Below are 15,024 nucleotides of genomic sequence, written 5' to 3'. Positions count from 1 at the left end.
TCTTTTAGCTATAAAATCATTAAAATTGATCCCAAGCGAGTAACTTTGTTTTTTGTGAAAATAACAAGTGCTCTAAGATAAGCGGCCTAAGTGGATCAATAGGGGCTGGCTTACCTGCTACTCGCATTTAAGGATAAATAAGGTTGGCTGATGGATTTCTAAAACTACTGGTTCAAGCTGTATGAGCATTAGAGATAGAAAATCAACTCTATTTAACTTCCTACCTTAAAGGAACTCCTGACCACCATTGGAGAGAAACTTCTGGCTTCTAAGGGTGTTTTTTCTTTGTTTGTTTGGTGACATGATTTGAACCCAAGAGTCTGGGAGAAAGCAGGTGAAAATGCTACTTCTCAAGTGTCAGTGCAGCTAGTTGGACTGAGGTGCAGCAATGTTTAAATATAGAAAGATAAACAAGAGAAATGTCCAGACTAAAAATATTTCTGCAATGAAAACTAGTGAAGACAGTACGAAAGAAACGTCTTCCTGCTAGATGACGTCATATTGTCCTCTCCCTTAAGACCTGCTTGTGGCACCACGAATTAAAGTTAAATAAACAAATCATGTTTCGACTATAGCAAAATAAAATACTTCTGAGACAGAAGATAGTCTGACATCTGCCGGTCACAAAACATACTGACCAAATAGACTGGTCCAGTTTACTACAAGTCTGGATTAATTTACCTGGATTAACTGTATGAGTTATTCGGGTTGTATAATTGTAACTTTAATCCTGAAATGATTGGTCTAATAATGGCTTTAAATGGTCTTTTACATCTACGTTCTCTACGAATATTAATACAATAAAGCATGACTTCTCTTTGAAGTTTAATAATTATGAAGAGGTAAATAATCAACTGCAGTTTCATCAGACGTTTCCATCTGTGGTAAAAGTCAGCGTCAGAGGTTTATAGTTCTAATCTATAACGTTTTCTAAACTTAATCATACAGAGAAAGTGATGTACTTGTAACCCTTAATTTTTAAAAATATTAAAAATCAGACAAAGAAAACTTGATGCTAACACTTGTTGGTAGTTTTATCAAGTTTTGCTACCAACTCTTCTATCTATGAATGAAATAGGGAAACCATTTTTGTATAAGTATTTCTGAAACATTATCAAATTTTTTTATGTAAATATTTAAATGTACGTAGTATTTTATATGCATGATGAATTAGGATCCCAGCTAAGTTTTCATAAAACAAATTTGGTGTTTAGATTCTAAAGCTAAAGTAGAAATCAATAAACGTCTTTCTGTGGTGACTTTCACGCTCAATGGATTAATGTATCTGAGAAAGCTAATCTCACTGATGTTCAAAAATGAATCAAATACAGCTATTCTTACTGTTTAGATACTATATAAGTTGGTGAACCCAAGCAGAATATTTAAAGATAGTGAAAGTGTTCGGTCGTTGAAAACAAGAAAAAAATACTGGCCGAAAAAGTTCAATTTGGAGCCCACAGCTAAGCCTTCATAAGTAACTGTTACAAAAGGAAAACGTAACGTGTTTAAATTGTTACTAAAATTACTTCAGCCACTAAAATGTATTGTTTCTTCAAAAGGAACGTGACTTAAGCTAAACGTTAATTAATAGTAAGTTTTCCTATTAAACTTTGAATCCTGAATTACACGTGCGATTTTAAACATATTTTTATGGCGTATCTCCAATATTTATTACCAGTTTAATCTTTCAGAAAATTGAACTAAATAAAACAAATCTGTTTGACAGAAGACTGGTCAAGCTCTTTCGCTGATACGTATGCAAGAACGAAATAACTGTTAAAACCGGATACTTGTATGTCTACATAACTTTCATGACCTATTGATTAAAATGTTTTAATCATAATGAGTTATAACTTCATATTACTGGCGATCACATTGATATTATCAAAGTGAGAAGGAAACAAGCAGTTTTACTGATTTCTCAATTTATTACATGAGTGCAAAAGCTTGACAAACAATACAGATAGTTTTTACAGGAACTACAATGTATACTTTTTAATTTTATTTGTTTCGTGTTTGTAAAGGCTCGTCTTGCATTGTTGAATATCCAAGTTTACTCTGCTTATTTTTGAAATAGTCAAGATTGGATGTTTTGTTTGTTTTTTGAATTTCGTGCAAAGCAACTCGAGGGCTATGTGCGCTAGCCGTCCCTAATTTAGTAGTGTAAGACTAAAGGGAAGGCAGCTAGTCATCACCACCCACCGCCAATTCTTGGGCTAATCTTTTACCAACGAATAGTGGGATTGAGCGTCACAATATAACGCCCCCACGGCTGGGAGGGCGATCATTCTTAACACGCTTGGCCATGCCGGGTCGTCAAGATTAGAAAGATTATATAATTATTTATGTCGAAGGGGAATATTATCTGATGTTTCTCAAATCATTTTGTTATTTAATGATAGCATTGAATATATTGTTCTAAACGCTAAAATTTCAATTTAGGGTTGGCTGTATTGGCCACTTGAAGTAGATAAAAAATTTGTTGTGGAAAGTTTCGAAAATACGTTAGTGATATTTATTAAGAAATATTTCCTTTTTAAACTGACTAAGGATTTTAATGTTAACCCTTCGAATTAGTTTGTTTATTTGAAGTTTAGTAGAAAGCTACACAATGGACTCTCGGTGCTCTTCTCATGACGGGCATTGAAACGCGGCTTCCAGTTTTGTTAGTCTGCAGACATACCGCTGTGTCACTGTGGGGCTTTCGTTGTATCTACCGACGGGAATTGAATCACCAGTGTTTGAGTTGTAAGTCTCTAAACTTACCGTTGTCTCATTGAAGACGATGAGTAAACCATATACGGAAGTTATCACGTAGATTTCGTTTATTGACACCAAAATAAAATTATAACTGACTTAAACCTACCAATACCAGTGGTTTTGGTTTGGTTTGAATTTCGCGCAAAGCTATCTGCTCTAGCCATCCCTAATTTAGTAGTGTAAGACTAGAGGGAAGGCAGCTAGTCATCACCACCCACGGTCAACTCTTGGGCTACCAACGAATAGTGGGATTGACCGTCACATTATAACGCCCCCACGGCTGAAAGGGCGAGCATGTTTGGCGCGACGAGGATTCGAACCCGTGACCCTCAGATTACGAGTCGCACGTCTTAACACGCTTGGCCATGCCGGGCCCGAACTGATAGGATTTATAGATTTGAAAGTTCTACTACCAATGTATTGGTAAATTAATTTGTGGAATAAAATATTCACTGACACGTGAAGTTTCCAATTTTTAAAATGGATTCTAATAGGTTTAATGTACAATAATCAGGGCACCACAATAAACACAGAGTTAATATTTATGAAGTTACTCATGTCATGCTTTGTTGTTGTTTTTTCATAATATAGTGCTGGAACCAAAAAATTAGGATTGGATTAAAAATATAACTGTTTTATTACACCGTAAATCTATGCGTGTTGTTTCATGTTTTCGTCAACCAGACCGTCATCTTGAAGCAATAATTTGTAAGTTAAGTCTCCAGGAATTGTTTAATTACAAACATTGCTAATCACATACACTGAGCAAAACTTGCCTTTGCGTAAGCACACATAAGGTTAATTATCAAAGCATTAGCTGCTTTAATAATTGACTTCATAGTAAGTTGAGTTTATATCCAATGAAGAGAATGAGATCTAACTATGTTAAACATTTTATCGTAGCGGTATTTTTAATAGTTTTATTATTATCACTATTCCATTTTCCTCCTTTCGAAAATAGAAGCACCAATTTTCACACAGATTCACAGATACATTTTATCCTTTCTATTAGGAATCTTTTACGTCACTCAAATCGAAGGGACTTCTTGAGGGTGCAGATGGTTACGTCATCGTCTATTCGATTACTGACAAACGTAGTTTCGTAAAAGCGCGAGAACTTTTGAAACTCCTTAATGAAGATTTCGGTGAAGAGGGTCAGCCACCAATGGCTTTGATTGCGAACAAAGAAGACCTGGGTCATTACAGGTCTGTTGTGAATTTTATTTTTAGATCAGTCTTTGTTTCTGAAAAGCACTTAAAAGTAAAGTCGTACTTTTGGATTAAACAGAAATATAGTAAAACGTTGCATTCTGTAAATATCTTATTTTTATTCTCGAGATTAAAAAAAACTCCTTAGAAACAGTTAACAGTTTCATCCTTTAATTATCATTAATGGTAAAAAGTGATTTTTATAATAAATATTATTTTAGCTAATCAACTTTTAGCCCATAGTACATAAGTGTCGCCATCTGTGAAATTTCAGATTTTACTGTCTTTAAGATTATAGTATTATTTTCACGCACCGTACCATTTTAATGTTGAATTTTACCATAAATCGGAAACTTCTGCATGATAACTTATATATGGTTTTATTATCACTTAACACTCGTAGAGAAAGAGAGGACACAAGGCCTCTTCCTTTAAAAAATCACGTCAAAAAGGAAAAAATATATATATAAAATATAAGAAGTAAAATGTATCAAATTCGAAGATCGTTCACTACGTTTCAACAACCAAAATAAAAGAGCTAAAATCTTATTGATAAAGTTTTGTTTTTTTACGAATCTCTATACTGATATTTTGTGATGTTATGGAATACATTTAATAAACCTAAAGCCATTCAGGAGAGAATACTAATACCACTGTTTGAAACATTTGCATGCGGACTGAAACAAGAAGACGTTGCAGTTAAGTTGAGAAATTTTCAACTAACGTTAAAAGAAAATTAAACAAGCAAGGCTTATAAGTCTGTTGTTACAAGAAAGACGGAAGAACAAACCGGAACCCCAGAAATTCTATTTGTCTACAAACCTACCAGAACCACCTCTCCAAGCGTCCTCAATATTGTTTTGTAGTTTGGCTGAATATGTTCTTGTAGGACGACTTTCACTCTACACTGGAGAGTTTGTGGAAAGTTCTTTTTCGTTTTTAAGAATTGTGATCCTAAAATAACCTAGTTATTATATGCTGACGTTTATTTACAACTGACGTCGTGATGGCTTGTAACGTCATCAAAGATATCAAAGACTGGCGAAGAAGAAAGTAATTTAAACGATTGTACATAACTTATGCCATTGTTTTCTCACAATATTTTAAACATTATTATTACTTTATTCCGGATTCTAGCATTGTTAAGTGTGCAGACATACCGCTGTGCCGGTGGTAGGGAAGGAAGCTGTTCAATGTGTAAAATGACAAGATGAGTTTACAAACCATTCAGAAATACATATTGACTATAGTTTACAAGGTAGACATACCACTGTGACTCTGGTAGGGAAGGAAGCTGTTCAATGTGTAAAATGACAAGATGAGTTTACAAACCATTCAGAAATACATATTGAATATAGTTTACAAGGCAGACATACCGCTGTGCCGGTGGTAGGGAAGGAAGCTGTTCAATGTGTAAAATGACAAGATGAGTTTACAAACCATTCAGAAATACATATTGAATATAGTTTACAAGGCAGACATACCGCTGTGCCGGTGGTAGGGAAGGAAGTTGCTCAATGTGTAAAATGACAAGATGAGTTTACAAACCATTCAGAAATACATAAGAATATAGTTTACAAGGCAGACATACCGCTGTGCCGGTGGTAGGGAAGGAAGCTGTTCAATGTGTAAAATGACAAGATGAGTTTAAAAACCATTCAGAAATACATATTGAATATAGTTTACAAGGTAGACATACCACTGTGACTCTGGTAGGGAAGGAAGTTGTTCAATGTGTAAAATGACAAGATGAGTTTACAAACCATTCAGAAATACATATTGAATATAGTTTACAAGGTAGACATACCACTGTGACTCTGGTAGGGAAGGAAGTTGTTCAATGTGTAAAATGACAGGATGAGTTTACAACCCATTCAGAAATACATATTGAATATAGTTTACAAGGCAGACATACCACTGTGACTCTGGTAGGGAAGGAAGTTGTTCAATGTGTAAAATGACAGGATGAGTTTACAAACCATTCAGAAATACATATTGAATATAGTTTACAAGGCAGACATACCACTGTGACACTGGTAGGGAAGGAAGCTGTTCAATGTGTAAAATGACAAGATGAGTTTACAAACCATTCAGAAATACATATTGAATATAGTTTACAAGGCAGACATACCACTGTGACACTGGTAGGGAAGGAAGCTGTTCAATGTGTAAAATGACAAGATGAGTTTACAACCCATTCAGAAATACATATTGAATATAGTTTACAAGGCAGACATACCACTGTGACACTGGTAGGGAAGGAAGCTGTTCAATGTGTAAAATGACAAGATGAGTTTACAAACCATTCAGAAATACATATTGAATATAGTTTACAAGGCAGACATACCACTGTGACTCTGGTAGGGAAGGAAGCTGTTCAATGTGTAAAATGACAAGATGAGTTTACAAACCATTCAGAAATACATATTGAATATAGTTTACAAGGCAGACATACCGCTGTGCCGGTGGTAGGGAAGGAAGCTGTTCAATGTGTAAAATGACAAGATGAGTTTACAAACCATTCAGAAATACATATTGAATATAGTTTACAAGGCAGACATACCGCTGTGCCGGTGGTAGGGAAGGAAGTTGCTCAATGTGTAAAATGACAAGATGAGTTTACAAACCATTCAGAAATACATAAGAATATAGTTTACAAGGCAGACATACCGCTGTGCCGGTGGTAGGGAAGGAAGCTGTTCAATGTGTAAAATGACAAGATGAGTTTAAAAACCATTCAGAAATACATATTGAATATAGTTTACAAGGTAGACATACCACTGTGACTCTGGTAGGGAAGGAAGTTGTTCAATGTGTAAAATGACAAGATGAGTTTACAAACCATTCAGAAATACATATTGAATATAGTTTACAAGGTAGACATACCACTGTGACTCTGGTAGGGAAGGAAGTTGTTCAATGTGTAAAATGACAGGATGAGTTTACAACCCATTCAGAAATACATACTGAATATAGTTTACAAGGCAGACATACCACTGTGACTCTGGTAGGGAAGGAAGTTGTTCAATGTGTAAAATGACAGGATGAGTTTACAAACCATTCAGAAATACATATTGAATATAGTTTACAAGGCAGACATACCACTGTGACACTGGTAGGGAAGGAAGCTGTTCAATGTGTAAAATGACAAGATGAGTTTACAAACCATTCAGAAATACATATTGAATATAGTTTACAAGGCAGACATACCACTGTGACACTGGTAGGGAAGGAAGCTGTTCAATGTGTAAAATGACAAGATGAGTTTACAAACCATTCAGAAATACATATTGAATATAGTTTACAAGGCAGACATACCACTGTGACACTGGTAGGGAAGGAAGCTGTTCAATGTGTAAAATGACAAGATGAGTTTACAAACCATTCAGAAATACATATTGAATATAGTTTACAAGGTAGACATACCACTGTGACTCTGGTAGGGAAGGAAGCTGTTCAATGTGTAAAATGACAAGATGAGTTTACAAACCATTCAGAAATACATATTGAATATAGTTTACAAGGCAGACATACCGCTGTGCCGGTGGTAGGGAAGGAAGCTGTTCAATGTGCAAAATGACAAGATGAGTTTACAAACCATTCAGAAATATATATTGAATATAGTTTACAAGGCAGACATACCGCTGTGCCGGTGGTAGGGAAGGAAGCTGTTCAATGTGTAAAATGACAGGATGAGTTTACAAACCATTCAGAAATACATATTAAATATAGTTTACAAGGGAGACATACCACTGTGACTCTGGTAGGGAAGGAAGCTGTTCAATGTGTAAAATGACAGGATGAGTTTACAACCCATTCAGAAATACATATTGAATACAGTTTACAAGGCAGACATACCACTGTGCCGGTGGTAGGGAAGGAAGCTGTTCAATGTGCAAAATGACAAGATGAGTTTACAAACCATTCAGAAATACATATTGAATATAGTTTACAAGGCAGACATACCGCTGTGCTGGTGGTAGGGAAGGAAGGTGTTAAATGTGCAAAATGACAAGATGAGTTTACAACCCATTCAGAAATACATATTGAATATAGTTTACAAGGCAGACATACCGCTGTGCCGGTGGTAGGGAAGGAAGCTGTTCAATGTGTAAAATGACAAGATGAGTTTACAAACCATTCAGAAATACATATTGAATATAGTTTACAAGGCAGACATACCGCTGTGCCGGTGGTAGGGAAGGAAGTTGTTCAATGTGTAAAATGACAAGATGAGTTTACAAACCATTCAGAAATATATATTGAATATAGTTTACAAGGCAGACATACCGCTGTGCCGGTGGTAGGGAAGGAAGCTGTTCAATGTGTAAAATGACAGGATGAGTTTACAAACCATTCAGAAATACATATTAAATATAGTTTACAAGGGAGACATACCACTGTGACTCTGGTAGGGAAGGAAGCTGTTCAATGTGTAAAATGACAGGATGAGTTTACAACCCATTCAGAAATACATACTGAATATAGTTTACAAGGCAGACATACCACTGTGACTCTGGTAGGGAAGGAAGTTGTTCAATGTGTAAAATGACAGGATGAGTTTACAAACCATTCAGAAATACATATTGAATATAGTTTACAAGGCAGACATACCACTGTGACACTGGTAGGGAAGGAAGCTGTTCAATGTGTAAAATGACAAGATGAGTTTACAAACCATTCAGAAATACATATTGAATATAGTTTACAAGGCAGACATACCACTGTGACACTGGTAGGGAAGGAAGCTGTTCAATGTGTAAAATGACAAGATGAGTTTACAACCCATTCAGAAATACATATTGAATATAGTTTACAAGGCAGACATACCACTGTGACACTGGTAGGGAAGGAAGCTGTTCAATGTGTAAAATGACAAGATGAGTTTACAAACCATTCAGAAATACATATTGAATATAGTTTACAAGGTAGACATACCACTGTGACTCTGGTAGGGAAGGAAGCTGTTCAATGTGTAAAATGACAAGATGAGTTTACAAACCATTCAGAAATACATATTGAATATAGTTTACAAGGCAGACATACCGCTGTGCCGGTGGTAGGGAAGGAAGCTGTTCAATGTGCAAAATGACAAGATGAGTTTACAAACCATTCAGAAATATATATTGAATATAGTTTACAAGGCAGACATACCGCTGTGCCGGTGGTAGGGAAGGAAGCTGTTCAATGTGTAAAATGACAGGATGAGTTTACAAACCATTCAGAAATACATATTAAATATAGTTTACAAGGAGACATACCACTGTGACTCTGGTAGGGAAGGAAGCTGTTCAATGTGTAAAATGACAAGATGAGTTTACAACCCATTCAGAAATACATATTGAATACAGTTTACAAGGCAGACATACCACTGTGCCGGTGGTAGGGAAGGAAGCTGTTCAATGTGCAAAATGACAAGATGAGTTTACAAACCATTCAGAAATACATATTGAATATAGTTTACAAGGCAGACATACCGCTGTGCTGGTGGTAGGGAAGGAAGGTGTTAAATGTGCAAAATGACAAGATGAGTTTACAACCCATTCAGAAATACATATTGAATATAGTTTACAAGGCAGACATACCGCTGTGCCGGTGGTAGGGAAGGAAGCTGTTCAATGTGTAAAATGACAAGATGAGTTTACAAACCATTCAGAAATACATATTGAATATAGTTTACAAGGCAGACATACCGCTGTGCCGGTGGTAGGGAAGGAAGCTGTTCAATGTGTAAAATGACAAGATGAGTTTACAAACCATTCAGAAATATATATTGAATATAGTTTACAAGGCAGACATACCGCTGTGCCGGTGGTAGGGAAGGAAGCTGTTCAATGTGTAAAATGACAGGATGAGTTTACAAACCATTCAGAAATACATATTAAATATAGTTTACAAGGGAGACATACCACTGTGACTCTGGTAGGGAAGGAAGCTGTTCAATGTGTAAAATGACAGGATGAGTTTACAACCCATTCAGAAATACATATTGAATACAGTTTACAAGGCAGACATACCACTGTGCCGGTGGTAGGGAAGGAAGCTGTTCAATGTGCAAAATGACAAGATGAGTTTACAAACCATTCAGAAATACATATTGAATATAGTTTACAAGGCAGACATACCGCTGTGCTGGTGGTAGGGAAGGAAGGTGTTAAATGTGCAAAATGACAAGATGAGTTTACAACCCATTCAGAAATACATATTGAATATAGTTTACAAGGCAGACATACCGCTGTGCCGGTGGTAGGGAAGGAAGCTGTTCAATGTGTAAAATGACAAGATGAGTTTACAAACCATTCAGAAATACATATTGAATATAGTTTACAAGGCAGACATACCGCTGTGCCGGTGGTAGGGAAGGAAGTTGTTCAATGTGTAAAATGACAAGATGAGTTTACAAACCATTCAGAAATACATAAGAATATAGTTTACAAGGCAGACATACCGCTGTGCCGGTGGTAGGGAAGGAAGCTGTTCAATGTGTAAAATGACAAGATGAGTTTACAAACCATTCAGAAATACATATTGAATATAGTTTACAAGGTAGACATACCACTGTGACTCTGGTAGGGAAGGAAGCTGTTCAATGTGTAAAATGACAGGATGAGTTTACAACCCATTCAGAAATACATATTGAATATAGTTTACAAGGCAGACATACCACTGTGACACTGGTAGGGAAGGAAGCTGTTCAATGTTTAAAATGACAAGATGAGTTTACAACCCATTCAGAAATACATATTGAATACAGTTTACAAGGCAGACATACCACTGTGCCGGTGGTAGGGAAGGAAGCTGTTCAATGTGCAAAATGACAAGATGAGTTTACAAACCATTCAGAAATACATATTGAATATAGTTTACAAGGCAGACATTCCGCTGTGCTGGTGGTAGGGAAGGAAGGTGTTAAATGTGCAAAATGACAAGATGAGTTTACAACCCATTCAGAAATACATATTGAATATAGTTTACAAGGCAGACATACCGCTGTGCCGGTGGTAGGGAAGGAAGCTGTTCAATGTGTAAAATGACAAGATGAGTTTACAAACCATTCAGAAATACATATTGAATATAGTTTACAAGGCAGACATACCGCTGTGCCGGTGGTAGGGAAGGAAGTTGTTCAATGTGTAAAATGACAAGATGAGTTTACAAACCATTCAGAAATACATAAGAATATAGTTTACAAGGCAGACATACCGCTGTGCCGGTGGCAGGGAAGGAAGCTGTTCAATGTGTAAAATGACAAGATGAGTTTACAAACCATTCAGAAATACATATTGAATATAGTTTACAAGGTAGACATACCACTGTGACTCTGGTAGGGAAGGAAGCTGTTCAATGTGTAAAATGACAGGATGAGTTTACAACCCATTCAGAAATACATATTGAATATAGTTTACAAGGCAGACATACCACTGTGACACTGGTAGGGAAGGAAGCTGTTCAATGTTTAAAATGACAAGATGAGTTTACAAACCATTCAGAAATACATATTAAATATAGTTTACAAGGGAGACATACCACTGTGACTCTGGTAGGGAAGGAAGCTGTTCAATGTATGAAATGACAGGATGAGTTTACAACCCATTCAGAAATACATATTGAATACAGTTTACAAGGCAGACATACCACTGTGCCGGTGGTAGGGAAGGAAGCTGTTCAATGTGCGAAATGACAAGATGAGTTTACAAACCATTCAGAAATACATATTGAATATAGTTTACAAGGCAGACATACCGCTGTGCTGGTGGTAGGGAAGGAAGGTGTTCAATGTGCAAAATGACAAGATGAGTTTACAACCCATTCAGAAATACGTATTGAATATAGTTTACAAGGCAGACATACCGCTGTGACACTGGTAGGGAAGGAAGCTGTTCAATGTGTAAAATGACAAGATGAGTTTACAACCCATTCAGAAATACATATTGACTATAGTTTACAAGGTAGACATACCGCTGTGCCACTGGTGGGGAAGGTAGCTGTTCAGTATGTAAAATGACAAGATGAGTTTACAACCCATTCAGAAATACATATTGAATATAGTTTACAAGGTAGACATACCACTGTGACACTGGTAGGGAAGGAAGCTGTTCAATGTGTAAAATGACAGGATGAGTTTACAAACCATTCAGAAATACATATTGAATATAGTTTACAAGGTAGACATACCGCTGTGCCACTGGTAGGGAAGGAAGCTGTTCAGTATGTAAAATGACAAGATGAGTTTACAAACCATTCAGAAATACATATTGAATATAGTTTACAAGGTAGACATACCACTGTGACACTGGTAGGGAAGGAAGCTGTTCAATGTGTAAAATGACAGGATGAGTTTACAAACCATTCAGAAATACATATTGAATATAGTTTACAAGGTAGACATACCGCTGTGCCACTGGTAGGGAAGGAAGCTGTTCAGTATGTAAAATGACAAGATGAGTTTACAAACCATTCAGAAATACATATTGAATATAGTTTACAAGGTAGACATACCACTGTGACACTGGTAGGGAAGGAAGCTGTTCAATGTGTAAAATGACAGGATGAGTTTACAAACCATTCAGAAATACATATTGAATATAGTTTACAAGGTAGACATACCGCTGTGCCACTGGTAGGGAAGGAAGCTGTTCAGTATGTAAAATGACAAGATGAGTTTACAAACCATTCAGAAATACATATTGAATATAGTTTACAAGGTAGACATACCACTGTGACACTGGTAGGGAAGGAAGCTGTTCAATGTGTAAAATGACAAGATGAGTTTACAAACCATTCAGAAATACATATTGAATATAGTTTACAAGGTAGACATACCGCTGTGCCACTGGTAGGGAAGGAAGCTGTTCAATGTGCAAAATGACAAGATGAGTTTACAAACCATTCAGAAATACATATTGAATATAGTTTACAAGGTAGACATACCGCTGTGCCACTGGTAGGGAAGGAAGCTGTTCAATGTGCAAAATGACAAGATGAGTTTACAAACCATTCAGAAATACATATTGAATATAGTTTACAAGGCAGACATACCACTGTGACTCTGGTAGGGAAGGAAGCTGTTCAATGTGCAAAATGACAGGATGAGTTTACAACCCATTCAGAAATACATATTAAATATAGTTTACAAGGCAGACATACCGCTGTGCCACTGGTGGGGAAGGAAGCTGTTCAATGTGCAAAATGACAAGATGAGTTTACAAACCATTCAGAAATACATATTGAATATAGTTTACAAGGCAGACATACCACTGTGACTCTGGTAGGGAAGGAAGTTGTTCAATGTGCAAAATGACAGGATGAGTTTACAACCCATTCAGAAATACATATTGAATATAGTTTACAAGGCAGACATACCACTGTGACACTGGTAGGGAAGGAAGTTGTTCAATGTGCAAAATGACAGGATGAGTTTACAACCCATTCAGAAATACATATTAAATATAGTTTACAAGGCAGACATACCGCTGTGCCACTGGTGGGGAAGGAAGCTGTTCAATGTGCAAAATGACAAGATGAGTTTACAAACCATTCAGAAATACATATTGAATATAGTTTACAAGGCAGACATACCACTGTGACTCTGGTAGGGAAGGAAGGTGTTCAATGTGCAAAATGACAAGATGAGTTTACAACCCATTCAGAAATACATATTGACTATAGTTTACAAGGCAGACATACCGCTGTGCCACTGGTGGGGAAGGAAGCTGTTCAATGTGCAAAATGACAAGATGAGTTTACAAACCATTCAGAAATACATATTGAATATAGTTTACAAGGCAGACATACCACTGTGACTCTGGTAGGGAAGGAAGTTGTTCAATGTGCAAAATGACAGGATGAGTTTACAACCCATTCAGAAATACATATTGAATATAGTTTACAAGGTAGACATACCGCTGTGCCACTGGTGGGGAAGGTAGCTGTTCAGTATGTAAAATGACAGGATGAGTTTACAACCCATTCAGAAATACATATTGAATATAGTTTACAAGGCAGACATACCACTGTGACTCTGGTGGGGAAGGTAGCTGTTCAATGTGCAAAATGACAGGATGAGTTTACAACCCATTCAGAAATACATATTGAATATAGTTTACAAGGTAGACATACCGCTGTGCCACTGGTGGGGAAGGAAGTTGTTCAATGTGCAAAATGACAGGATGAGTTTACAACCCATTCAGAAATACATATTGAATATAGTTTACAAGGTAGACATACCGCTGTGCCACTGGTGGGGAAGGTAGCTGTTCAATGTGCAAAATGACAGGATGAGTTTACAACCCATTCAGAAATACATATTGAATATAGTTTACAAGGTAGACATACCGCTGTGCCACTGGTGGGGAAGGTAGCTGTTCAGTATGTAAAATGACAAGATGAGTTTACAACCCATTCAGAAATACATATTGAATATAGTTTACAAGGTAGACATACCGCTGTGCCACTGGTGGGGAAGGTAGCTGTTCAGTATGTAAAATGACAAGATGAGTTTACAAACCATTCAGAAATACATATTGAATATAGTTTACAAGGCAGACATACCACTGTGACTCTGGTAGGGAAGGAAGCTGTTCAATGTGCAAAATGACAGGATGAGTTTACAACCCATTCAGAAATACATATTAAATATAGTTTACAAGGCAGACATACCGCTGTGCCACTGGTGGGGAAGGAAGCTGTTCAATGTGCAAAATGACAAGATGAGTTTACAAACCATTCAGAAATACATATTGAATATAGTTTACAAGGCAGACATACCACTGTGACTCTGGTATCGAAGGAAGTTGTTCAATGTGCAAAATGACAGGATGAGTTTACAACCCATTCAGAAATACATATTGAATATAGTTTACAAGGCAGACATACCACTGTGACACTGGTAGGGAAGGAAGTTGTTCAATGTGTAAAATGACAAGATGAGTTTACAAACCATTCAGAAATACATATTGAATATAGTTTACAAGGCAGACATACCACTGTGACACTGGTAGGGAAGGAAGCTGTTCAGTATGTAAAATGACAGGATGAGTTTACAACCCATTCAGA

At 36.6% G+C, this 15,024-nt stretch overlaps 1 protein-coding gene across 4 annotated transcripts in view; it reads left to right on the top strand.

Annotated features, from left to right (window-relative positions):
• Nucleotides 1–15,024, top strand: part of LOC143244185 (ras-related and estrogen-regulated growth inhibitor-like) — a 70,623-nt gene that overhangs the window by 42,255 nt on the left and 13,344 nt on the right. For all 4 annotated transcript variants that reach the window (XM_076488451.1, XM_076488622.1, XM_076488534.1 and 1 more), the window contains one exon: nt 3,773–3,966. In XM_076488451.1, coding sequence (XP_076344566.1) covers nt 3,773–3,966 — 194 coding nt within the window. The remainder of the gene's footprint in view (nt 1–3,772; nt 3,967–15,024) is intronic.

Source organism: Tachypleus tridentatus, chromosome 1 (assembly GCF_004210375.1).
Source record: "Tachypleus tridentatus isolate NWPU-2018 chromosome 1, ASM421037v1, whole genome shotgun sequence".
Classification (NCBI taxonomy): Eukaryota; Metazoa; Arthropoda; class Merostomata; order Xiphosura; family Limulidae; genus Tachypleus; species Tachypleus tridentatus.
This window is presented reverse-complemented; position numbering and strand designations above follow the sequence as displayed.